We start from the raw sequence: 12,167 nt of genomic DNA, 5'->3' as shown, positions 1-12,167 counted from the left end.
GGGGAGATAGTTTCACCACTCCCAATCCCTGACACTGTTTCCCGCTCTCCCTCCCCTCGTATGGGGGCTTGACAAGGTCTCTCTCTCATAACCCTATATCTCAAATCACAGTGGATGAACTGCTCCCTCCCAGCTAAGGTCACAAGATACTGGTGCATGTAACTGATTCATGTCAATATTCTCTGGACAAATTGATAATGATCTATGTAATATAGCCTATAGAGTATGGCTGACGACAGTATCCTAACATAGATCTTTATTGGACAATTTGTTTTGCCACAAGAATTAAAATAGCATTTTAAAATGAAAAACATGCTAATACACACGGAACAGCTACATACAAAAACACTTAATTCCCAGTGCAACATGTACATGCCACACAATCACAACCAGTCACGGAAGACGTGGGTCTTGTTGGATCCCTTTGGCTCCTGTGACTGTTTTGATTGTCTGTTTTCTCTAGTTGAGAATTCTCTGGTGAGGGGCACCATGGGAAATCTGGAGGAAGCGGCCAATTCCACCCTGCTAGAGAAATTATATTAAGCGAATTAAGATATATTCAGAAAACATGCACTCAACGTTTATGCAAATCGCATTGTAGACTGATAACTGAAAATACACCATTCATTTATTTATTTATTTTCATTTTATTTTATTTCACCTTTATTTAACCAGGTAGGCCAGTTGAGAGTAAGTTCTCATTTACAACCGCGACCTGGCCAAGATAAAGCAAAGCAGTTCGACAAAAACAACAACACAGAGTAACACATGGGATAAACAAACGTTCAGTCAATAACACAATAGAAAAATCTATATACAGTGTGTGCAAATGTAGTAAGATTAGGGAGGTAAGGCAATATTTAGAGAAGCATGCTTATGTGGTGTTGTATATAAATTAGACATGTATGCTTATACGCGCTTATACTGTCCTGTACATTTAACCTTTTTGAATGGGCTGCTGTGAATATAGTGGCATAGAACAGAATGGGTCCTAATATGATGAGGAAGCCTCCCACTAGGCCAAGCCAAAGAGCAGATCCAATATCATACCTGAGTAGGGAAAATGTAGACAAAAAACAGCCTGGCATTCCCATACAGTTTGTTATTCCAACATCTTCCCTATCAGATTGTTCTATTTGCGACATTACCTTAGTTCTGATGGGTCTGCTTTGGCGTGTAAAAATGGCGGCTGCAATCGTGTTTATAAACGATAACTGGCGATGTCTGAGACGCCTGCACGATGATGCGTCGGGGATCAGGAACCAACGACAAAGAAGAAGAAAATGTTTCTAGTCGGGATGAGGAAGTTTAAAGCATCTAAGTTAAGGTGATTTGTATGTGTCCTGAGAGAGGCATGTTAATAGCAGTTTGTCATTGGTTCTCTGGTTTCCTCAAACACAGTTCTCACCGGCCCCAGGGTGATCATCAGAATCCCTCTCATTCCCTGGATGTAAGCGGTGTAACACAGACAGATCTCATTGCTTTGGAGGCTAATCAATTACTGTAACGTTATGTACAAAATGAATCGAACCTAGCTTAGCCAAATAAAATATATCGCAACTATCATGTATCGTTGTATTAGTCACTATGTATCATAGCTGTGTTAACCTGCCAATATGCTTTATTTAATTAAGTTCAATTTAGAGAAAAATGCATATTAACAGACACTGTACCCGTAAGACTCCTGATTATTCCTCACAGAGATACCAGATACGAGACAAGAGATTCTAGTACTCAAACCACGTTTCACCGTCCACAGAAGTCCACACAGTTAACTACAGCGGTGGAGTCCTCAGAGCAGTCCTTCCACAGGTTGGACCAGAACCAGGTCACACTGACAATTTTGGACCCACCGTGGCGCCCGACCTGGGCCACCCTCCAGTAGCCGATAGCCAGGGTGCAGGCCACAAACACCCAGTCCAGCATGGACACCACGAGGCCCAGGATCTGAACCAACCTCCTCCACATGCCTCTGTCTGGAAAGGTGGAGAGGATTGCTCACAGGGACTACCGAGGGTAAGTTACTGGAGCTATTACAAGGTTACTGATTTCATCCAATCTAGTCACGGAATTCACAAAAATGCCTCCATTAAAAATGATTCCATATTCACTTAGAAGAGCACAAGATGGGAGCATCGGTCTGTCAGCTGTGCGGCATATCACTCTTGGTTTAAATAGGAAACAGTGTCCGGGCAGAATTGAGTGGCAACACCAAAAACAGAGACTGTTTACAGGCAACATCCCTGAATGCTTTGGCAGATATGACTGTGCTGACGATATTAGAAAAGTAACATCTAAAAGAGTTGGTGATTATTTCTATATCTGAAAATATCTTGATTTCGATTAGACTACAGTTGAATCATTTGAAAAGGGAAAACAACACAACACGGAGTCAGAGAGAACTTGTAAAGGTCCTGTGTGTAGCTGGTGTAGAGAGTCAGGCGCAGGACAGCAGATATGAGTAGAACAACACCAGGTCTGTAAGGGTCCTGTGTGTAGCTGGTGTAGAGAGTCAGGCGCAGGACAGCAGATATGAGTAGAACAACACCAGGTCTGTAAGGGTCCTGTGTGTAGCTGGTGTAGAGAGTCAGGCGCAGGACAGCAGATATGAGTAGAACAACACCAGGTCTGTAAGGGTCCTGTGTGTAGCTGGTGTAGAGAGTCAGGCGCAGGACAGCAGATATGAGTAGAACAACACCAGGTCTGTAAGGGTCCTGTGTGTAGCTGGTGTAGAGAGTCAGGTGCAGGACAGCAGATATGAGTAGAACAACACCAGGTCTGTAAGGGTCCTGTGTGTAGCTGGTGTAGAGAGTCAGGCGCAGGACAGCAGATATGAGTAGAACAACACCAGGTCTGTAAGGGTCCTGTGTGTAGCTGGTGTAGAGAGTCAGGTGCAGGACAGCAGATATGAGTAGAACAACACCAGGTCTGTAAGGGTCCTGTGTGTAGCTAGTGTAGAGAGTCAGGCGCAGGACAGCAGATATGAGTAGAACAACACCAGGTCTGTAAGGGTCCTGTGTGTAGCTGGTGTAGAGAGTCAGGCGCAGGACAGCAGATATGAGTAGAACAACACCAGGTCTGTAAGGGTCCTGTGTGTAGCTGGTGTAGAGAGTCAGGCGCAGGACAGCAGATATGAGTAGAACAACACCAGGTCTGTAAGGGTCCTGTGTGTAGCTGGTGTAGAGAGTCAGGCGCAGGACAGCAGATATGAGTAGAACAACACCAGGTCTGTAAGGGTCCTGTGTGTAGCTGGTGTAGAGAGTCAGGCGCAGGACAACAGAATTGAGTAATCAACGTACTTTACTCAAAATACACAAATGCAAAGCAATATAGCGAGCCCACAATAACGGACCGATATACAACGAACAGTCACTCACAAACAAACATGGGGGAACAGAGGGTTAAATAATGAACAAGTAATTGGGTGAGTGAAACCAGGTGTGTAAGACAAAGACAAAACAAATGGAAAATGAAAAGTGGATCGGTGATGGCTAGAAGGCCGGTGACGTCGACCGCCGAACGCCGCCCGAACAAGGAGAGGGACTGACTTCGGCGGAAGTCGTGACAGAACTTGATGAAAGGCAGAACAGCCCTGCTTTAATGACGTTATTAATAGCAATACATGAAACAATGAATGTGATGAAGCAGTTTATTTGATGATAATGAAACACTCCCAGGAAACAGGCCATTAGATACAGAGACTTTCCCCCACATACAGAATCACAACTGGATCATTATTGGGCTGTCAAACGATTCAAACATTTAATTGAGTTAATCAAAGGATTTGTTGTGATTCATTGCAAATTCAGAATTTGCTCAAATTGAGTTGTCCAAAGTAACAGTTAACAAATCAGGTAAATTGACAAACCTCATTGTCAACTTGTTTTGACATCAAATTGTTGTTTTTAGCTGTATAAATGATGTATTTGGGATGTTTTCACTGTATTTTGAAAGCTTTCAGACAATGTGATTAGTCGTGATTCAAAAACATTAGTTCACTAAAATTCAAAAAAGTTAACTTGAGTTAACAGATGAACTCTGACAGCCCTAATCATCATATGGAGTATATACAACTGTTACTTCAGTTCGGTCCAGTCAAAATCACACATACTATGCACAGAACCAGGTCATAAGTAGGAGTTTTTGATAAACGGTTCTCTCTCGCTCCTTCTTGACCCGCTGGACCGCGCTGTACTACTGCTGCTGCTGCTCACCTCAGAGTGCACTGACCCATGAGACCTCGGTGGACGACCAGACGTCAAAGACCCACCGCCAAATTTCGAGGACTGCCCGGAGTTCGAGGACCGTCCAGACCGCTCTGATTTGGACACGCGACCGGACTGACCAGACCTTGAGGAGATGGCAGAAACATCTGAGCGTGCAGATTTGGAAGAAATCTTAGATGCAGGTGAAACCTTGATCTTGGAGGTGATCTGGGATCCTGGGGACTGTACTGTGGTGGACTTGGCCTGGTCGCTCTCAACCTCGGGAAGTTCAGGGATGACTAGACTTTTGCTGGGAGAGATAGCGCACAAAATGAGAAAGAACAAATCAATGGAAAATGTGTTATGAGTAAATGAATAACTATTCCATGATGAGGCTGGCTATGCTTGTACTCACCTCTCGTCCTCACAGAGCAGTTTGCACACAGAGACCAAGTAGAACCAACCCCCTGTCATATGGAACGCTGATCCCACCCAGCCAAGAAACAGAGGAGTCCCCAGGTCAAACCTGTGTGAGAGTGAGAAAGAGAGTGAGAGAGAGAGAGAGACAGAGAATCAATATTATCTTGTAACTGAATGGAAAAACCTGCATCCAAGTCAACTCACTTTAATCCATCAAAATAGGGGTTGAAGTATTCCCCGGAGACGTATTTAGCGTAGACAGCATATCCTGACGCAGCCAGTATGCCTGCATAAGACGAAGTGAGTCAGTCAGCTACTCTCAATCTGCTACAGTGTGCATCTACCAGGTAGCTTTCACAGAGGGAGAAGTGAACTGAAAGACCCGTGTTTACCGCTGATGACGTGACAGACTCCTCCAGTGAAGAGCTTCCTGTGCTTCGCCTTGTCCTTGCCCCCGAGGAAGGTGCACTCCATCCCAATCAGACTGAGTACGAACCCCAGCATCCCCACAGACAGAGCACCCATCAGCAGGCCCCTCACAATCTGGATGTGGTCTGGTTGACAAGAACACAACCAAACGTAAGGTCACATTTTACACTACGGTAGGCTTTATAACGTCAGTGGGATAACCTATGTCACTGTATGGAAACAGTCTAAACTCACAGAAGTTTGCTTAAAAGATAAAGTACAGTAATAGTCACATATTAACAGAATTAGTTTTAAACCTATTTTTTGGGGGGGTAAATTAACTTAACAGGCTGTCTTCAGATGTGTCCCTCTTGTTCATATACAACTTCATACCCACCATAGAAGTAGAATTACAACACAATATATTATGCATGTCTCTATGGTACTTACTGTCCACGGACCAGAGCACAGGGAAGTCTTGGCAGTTGGTGACAGAAGTGGAGTCGGTGAAGCAGGCCTTCCACAGGTTAGACCAGTACCAGGCCACCTTGATGATGGCCGAGCCGCCCATGCCCCCGATGGACGTGATCTTCCAGCCCTCCATGGCCATGGTGCATGCCACAAAGATCCAGCCCAGCACTGTCATCAGGAAGCCCCAGATCTGCATCACACGGATTTTCATCCTGATACTCTGGTGTGTGGAGTCAGTCGACATGCTCTATAGCTAGACAACCCTCAAGTTATCTTATTATGACCGTCTCTGTTGTGTTTCTTTTCTCAAGATCTGACTTATTGGCGATTCCTTTTTCTCTCGTCTATACAATGGTGGAGCCACCATCCAGTGGAGCCTGAGTCTCCTGCTGTGCTGTGATAGAGAAGAAACCTGTTCATCCCAGTCATACAGCTTGGTAGCAGGGCTCAGTGTGACTACCTGGTTGTCACTTTTCCCATACTGCATGAGAGTGGATATGGGTCTGTTGCTGCTCAGGTTCCCAGAACCTTGTTTGGGTGCTAAAAATGTTGACCTACGCGTTTGGGTGCTAAAAATGTTGACCTACGCGTTTATCTCACGTTTCAAAAACATCCATCTCTATGTCCCAAGCTGATTCCTTGGGTTTTGAATTATTTGACTCATTCTGATCAAATGTATTCGAAGGACATAAACATGACCTAGTATGGCCCAATGGCTACGCCAAAACCTCATCTCATCTCAAGATCATCATTATTTTAAATACAGTGCTGGTCTGACCTTAACTAGTTTAATAAGAACTCATTACCTGAGGAATTACAACTTCAGAGTCCATTGAAGCGCTTCCATTGTCCGTTGACATTGCCTCGGGCTGCGGTAGGTTATTAGCTAGGTGTGCTGCCTGCTTTACGTATATAATTAAAACATAACGTCTTCGACCTCATATAATTATGCTTAAATCCATGGCTCTCTCTGATGGTATTAGTTGCATGGGGAGTGATGGATTTTCTTGTGGTGAGTGAAGATGAGAAGGGTCTTCTTTGTACCGAGTCCCTCGGCTTATTGGCAAAGTTATTGGGACATTGGAATGGACCCACTGTTGTGATGCATGGACCTATATGGTGGAAATTCATGCGTTTCATTAATAAAGGGCTAATAACATAGAAAGAACAAAAGAGTGGTTGTGTTCGCTGGCAGGGCCTCACGTTAATCATGGGTTATAAAGCACAAATACCTGCTGCATAATAACCTATCATGATAATTTAAGAAATATTAAGTAAGATTCCATCCAAAGATGCATACAGTACACAGAGCATTGTTTGAATTTCTATCTGTCAATAGTTTGATTCTATCTGTCTTCTAAATAAAGTATAGATATACTGCTCTCTGGTGGTGTCTTGTTGAAATGCAACCGAACCGTGCTTCAACCACAGTCCAAATCACAGTCAACTTGTGTATTTTGTATGGAAAAGTACTTGATTCTTTTGTATGTTTAAAAGTAGTATAATTGTCCATAAGGGATTTTCTGGCACAAACAAATATCTGTAAATTTGGCATAAATAAACTGCTTTTTGGGGCAAGGATTCTGCTGGTGGCCTTCATGTTTGAATTTAGAATCTGATGTAACAAAATAGACATGAATTATGGATGCTTGTGAATCATGTGGCCCTTCTGATGCTTCAATCCATACAAATGAGGAATCTTAGACTTGTTGCGTGCAATAAAACTGTATCTTTTTTAAATGGTGCATTCATCTCTGGAATCATTCTGAAAAATATGGGACATCAAAATGTGAAATCACTCACCATTATTGATTTTGTCTAGATGTCTGGCTATCATCCTAACTTAGTAGTGTAGTCAGAGTAGGTCCTCTGACCAAACAGAGCTACGGGACACCCGACACTTGTTTACGGATACACAGGACTGGAGCAGGGAGCACGGGGCGGCTGCCAGCTGTAGCTCCATGCCAGCTGGTGAGAGTGCCCCGGCTCGGAGGGCCAAGAGGATTCGCGTAACAGGGTTAAGGTTTCCATTGATCAGAAGGTGGAGATAGATGGCAGGCGGTGGAGGAAACTTCCGATTCCCATATCCGAGTCCGAACAAAGATCAACTAGGGCAGGACTGCTGTTGATTGGTAACTCTGTGATCAGTCGAGGCAACGGAAGCCCCTTTCTGTCCGTGGTGGCTGGTAGGGGGCCATCTTTCAGTTTGAGGTATATTACAAAAATACAAGAACTTGACAGTTCTGGAGAGCACACAATGCTCTCTATTGACTCTTTCTTCATCTAGGCTTCGCTTGTGGTCTGCTAAAGAGTGACAGCATATGGCAGACAGGCATTGGCTCCACAGTCGAGTTCCGGAGGTAGTTGTCATGAGACACTCATACAGAGGTCCATGTCAAAGTGTTAAATCCCCCAATTAAAAAGTCCACTTATTCAATCCCCCTTTCCTTAATACTTAATGAATGTTCTTTCATCAGATCATTCAGAGAAAATGATCACTGAATTCCTTCTTGTATGCAAAAAAAACCAAAACATTTATTGACATTGCCACTGATCACAACATATTGGGAGATGTACAGGAATTAACCAATCGAGTAATGTCTTTAGATGACCTCAAACGGACACATATTCCTGATATTTGTTCATATCTAATGAACAACAATGGATTTGGAAGAGCACAAGTTCGTTTGTCCCTTCAAGGTGACTCAGGAGTTCATATTGTGATCCTAGCCAAACCGAATTGTTACTTTGTCCCTTCAAGGTGACCCAGGAGTTATTGCGATCCTAGCCAAACAGAATTTCCTGCCCCGTGAAGAAAACAAGCTTATCTGATTTATTACCTAATGTGGTTTTAGAGAGGAACCGACAGCTTGTCTATTTCCTCTTGCTGATTTCAAGGGTTATTTCTACCAGCATTGTTTGTGCCACAGGGGTGACATCATTCAAGTAGTCAGGTATACAGTAGAGGCACAGGGACAGGAAGGAGTCTCCTTTGGCATATCAAAAACGGTGTTCTATGAACAGTGCATTGGAAAGAAGTGCCATATTAAGGAAAATAAAAGCAGGTAGCATGCATCACACCCTTAGGTAATGTAATCACACAGGAATCCGTCTCAATAAGGAATTGGGGTTCTGGTTGAAGAGGTATGAAAAGGTGACCTCAACAAGCTTAACACAAGGGTCAAATAGTCCAGGGTCACCTCATATGACCATATGGCAACGCCAGTGGTCCGTCCGTTGTCACACATAGGCGTTCTTTCCAAACTGCCTTGAGTGTTCTGCTGGGTCTCGGGGGTCTGTGGAAACTGGCGATTTGTAGAAACTGTTGGCAGACTTGCCGGGTTTGTGACGCTTGGTTACCATAGACGTAGCACCACTGTAGGAGTACTCTGCTCGACTAGAGGAAAACACTAAGGGTTACTCCTTTCAGATATACAGTGTCCTCATTCCATTTCCATGGTAAAAACAGTTCAAGTTCAGTAGACAGAAGTCTCCGGATCGAGGCCAATTCATCCCACCCCATACACTAGTTCCCTAGGCCCCCCACCCAAGGTGACTTTCACATAAATACGTTAATACTATACACAAAGAAAACATTCAGTCATCAACATACAGTGCATGTCCTTATACTGTTATCACTATGAGACAAGATGTTGACAGTGATCCCTGGATATCCCAGTACTTAAACAACTTAATTACAGTTCATATTAAACTGCTTCGTTGAGTTACTGAATGACAGGCTTTACGATCCGTCTACTCTACTATGGATAACTTTCGATTTCTGTGTCTCAGTCAATATGATGTTGAGAAACGTACAGTACTTACAGATTACATAACACACCGAGTAAATGGGAGGGGGGGAAACACATCTATCAAAGTAATCATTTTTTGTAATTGATCATCGTTTAATTAATTGTACAAACTTGCCTGAAGCCCTCTGACAAGGAGAGGCAGAATATGAGTCCTCCTAAAATGCAAAGCACAGAGCCAGCCCAGCCGATGAAGAGCGCTGCGCCCAGTTCAAACCTGGCAACGAGAGGACGGGCAGAGCCAGTAAAGCCAGTTAGTAAATACATGTGCTCACTGCATTTCATTTGTCAACATGCAGTACAGTAGGACATTAAGTAGCACAGTTAAGCTGAACACTTACTTTTGAGCAAAAAAGAGTGGGTCAAAGAACTCTGATGTGATCCTGTGTGCGTACAGGGAGCATGCAGTCAAGGAGCAAAGCCCTGCAGAGAAAACGGAGAGGACTCAGCTCTGGTCTAAATAGCAAGGAGTAGTTCAACAAGCACACAATATAATGAATATTCACCATTGAGTATGAAGTGAAGGCCTGAGAGGCCTGTTAGTCTGGCCTTGGTGCTCTCTGAGCCACCGATCCTGGTACACTTCATTCCAGTCAGGGCCAGGGTGGCTCCAAAGAACCCCAGGCACACAGACGCGATCATCAGGCCCCGACACACCTGGATATACCCTGGGTGGGTGAGTGGGTGTGTGTGGGTGTGAGGGAGAGAGAGATAAAGAGACAAACACAGAGTTATCTCACACTTGTAAAAGTGCTCTGACTTTCTCAATTTTCCTCTCATTGCCACTTTAAAAGCATTGTATCCTCAAATGGCAGCTTGAACACCCGGTTCAAATGTTGCTCTGGCCTCTGGTAGTGTATCTTTTAGAGGCTCTTGGGCTTAAGCCAACAAACCAATAGGGTTATCAAATTCCAAATACCACTTTTTTCAGAGCCAGCCATTCATCCCAGGAGACGGATGCTCAGGATGTAACACATCTGTGATTAGGTCAAAGAAATCACACACACACACACACGTGCGCACGCACACGTGCACACACACACAACTCCATTATAATCACAAACAGACACACGCATGCATTCACACAAACACATTAGCAAACACAAAAATACACATAATCGCATACAATTACAATGACAATACAACATCACAGCAAAAATAGCAACCAGCTAAAGTTTGAACTGACCATCCAGAGCCAGCATGGAGGGGAAATCTTTACAGTTGGACACTCCTGTTGAATCCGTGACGCAGGTCTTCCACAGGTTGGACCAGAAGGTCGCCGTGGTGATGACCGTCCCATCCACGGAGGACACCTTCCAGTAGTCAGTAGGCAACGTGGAGCAGACCAGGATCCATCCAGATATGGTCACGATGAAGGCAACGATCTCCGTGGCCATGTTGCTCATCCTCCTCAGATAGTCCTGTCCTGTCTGTTGTAGAGCTGGGTCAGGTAAGCTGGTAAACGGCAATAGTGGCAGATGAGACTGTATGTTTGTGGAGGATAGTGGAAGGAGTGCAGAGCAGAGAGTCAGTCCAGGATGAATGGTTAGGAGGTGAAGTGTGTCAGTGGTTAAGAAGTCGTAGCCTGGTTTATGCTCAACAGGGAGGGCTCTGTGTTCAAGCCTCTGCACCTCTACCTGTGGACTAATCCCAAGGATACACATCCCTCACTGACACACACACACACACACACACACACACACACACACACACACACACACACACACACACACACACACACACATACACACACACACACACACACACACATACACTGAGACACACGCACACACATACACACACTGAGCCACATACACACACAAACACTGAGACACACACACTGACACACACACACACACACACACACACATACACACACACACACACACACACATACACTGAGACACACGCACACACATACACACACTGAGCCACATACACACACAAACACTGAGACACACACACTGACACACACACACACACACACACACACACACATACATCACTCCACAGTAGTCATTTGAGTGATAGGAGCGGGGGTCAGTGAGTGGATCAGTAGGCTAATTGAAAGGATTTTAAATGTTTGTTGGTGGACAGGAAACAGCGCTAAGACACTGACGTGTGTGTATGACAGAAGAATTGACAATAAGCGACTGTTCAGCATATAGACAGACAGAGGAAGACCTTTGTTCCCTCGTTGCAAAGGTTAGTAACACATAGTTTCTTTACAATTATACTAATTGATTTGATTATAAAATGTCCTGCTATAAATGTTTCATACATGTGTTATAAATGTTGCAGTTATCTGGTGTTCAGTAGGCCTATCTGTTAACTCATAGCCCCACCAAGTGGAGAGAAAATATAAAATATTCATGCAACCACATGAGGGTGTACTGAGCCATGATGCTAAAACTTTAATAGGGGCGTTTCCTCTCTTTGTTTTATCTGAAAATATCCAGATCAAACAAACACAGGATTGGTGAAAGCCATGAGCAAGTATTCACTGGTTTATTTCCTTCACATCAGGGCAGATGGAAGGAAAGTAGAGGTTGTCTCTGGATGGAAGGAAAGTAGAGGTTGTCTCTGTATGTTGAAAATGACGTAGAAGTTGAAATTTCAGCAAATGCCAACATGTCTTGTCATATTTGTTTATTTTTGCTGCAGAAATGGCAATTCCTGTGGATGGGGGGTGTTTGGCTGTTCGAAATGAAACAAGGGCTTCACATTGAAGGAGGGAGGTCGAGAGCGAGAGAGAGATCACACATATTGTCCTTAGTTTCCTGTTATTGTGGATGTGTCTTCCTGTGGCTGGTTACATATTGACCAGAAACTGTAAGTCCAGTTTTACATTAAA

The 12,167-nt window shown here is 44.0% G+C and overlaps 2 protein-coding genes across 2 annotated transcripts; both read right to left on the bottom strand.

The window, feature by feature from the left end:
* Positions 1 to 3,635: 3,635 nt before the first annotated feature.
* Positions 3,636 to 6,753, bottom strand: LOC115179732 (claudin-10). The gene is made up of 5 exons (XM_029741432.1): positions 5,484 to 6,753; positions 5,018 to 5,179; positions 4,830 to 4,911; positions 4,621 to 4,731; positions 3,636 to 4,515 (listed from the first exon to the last, which is right to left on the bottom strand). Exons 1-5 carry the CDS (start codon positions 5,746 to 5,748, stop codon positions 4,128 to 4,130), a joined length of 1,008 nt encoding a protein of 335 aa, XP_029597292.1. The 5' UTR covers positions 5,749 to 6,753; the 3' UTR covers positions 3,636 to 4,127.
* Positions 6,754 to 8,891: 2,138 nt separating this feature from the next.
* cldn10a (claudin 10a) lies at positions 8,892 to 10,772 on the bottom strand. Its single transcript, XM_029741012.1, has 5 exons — positions 10,500 to 10,772; positions 9,820 to 9,981; positions 9,655 to 9,736; positions 9,424 to 9,530; positions 8,892 to 8,893 (listed from the first exon to the last, which is right to left on the bottom strand). Coding segments are annotated over exons 1-5 (573 nt in total). The 5' UTR covers positions 10,720 to 10,772.
* Positions 10,773 to 12,167: the final 1,395 nt, after the last annotated feature.

This window comes from Salmo trutta, chromosome 39 (genome assembly GCF_901001165.1).
Source record: "Salmo trutta chromosome 39, fSalTru1.1, whole genome shotgun sequence".
Taxonomy (NCBI): Eukaryota; Metazoa; Chordata; class Actinopteri; order Salmoniformes; family Salmonidae; genus Salmo; species Salmo trutta.
Note: the sequence above shows the minus strand (reverse complement) of the source record. Positions and strands in the feature narration are given on the sequence as shown.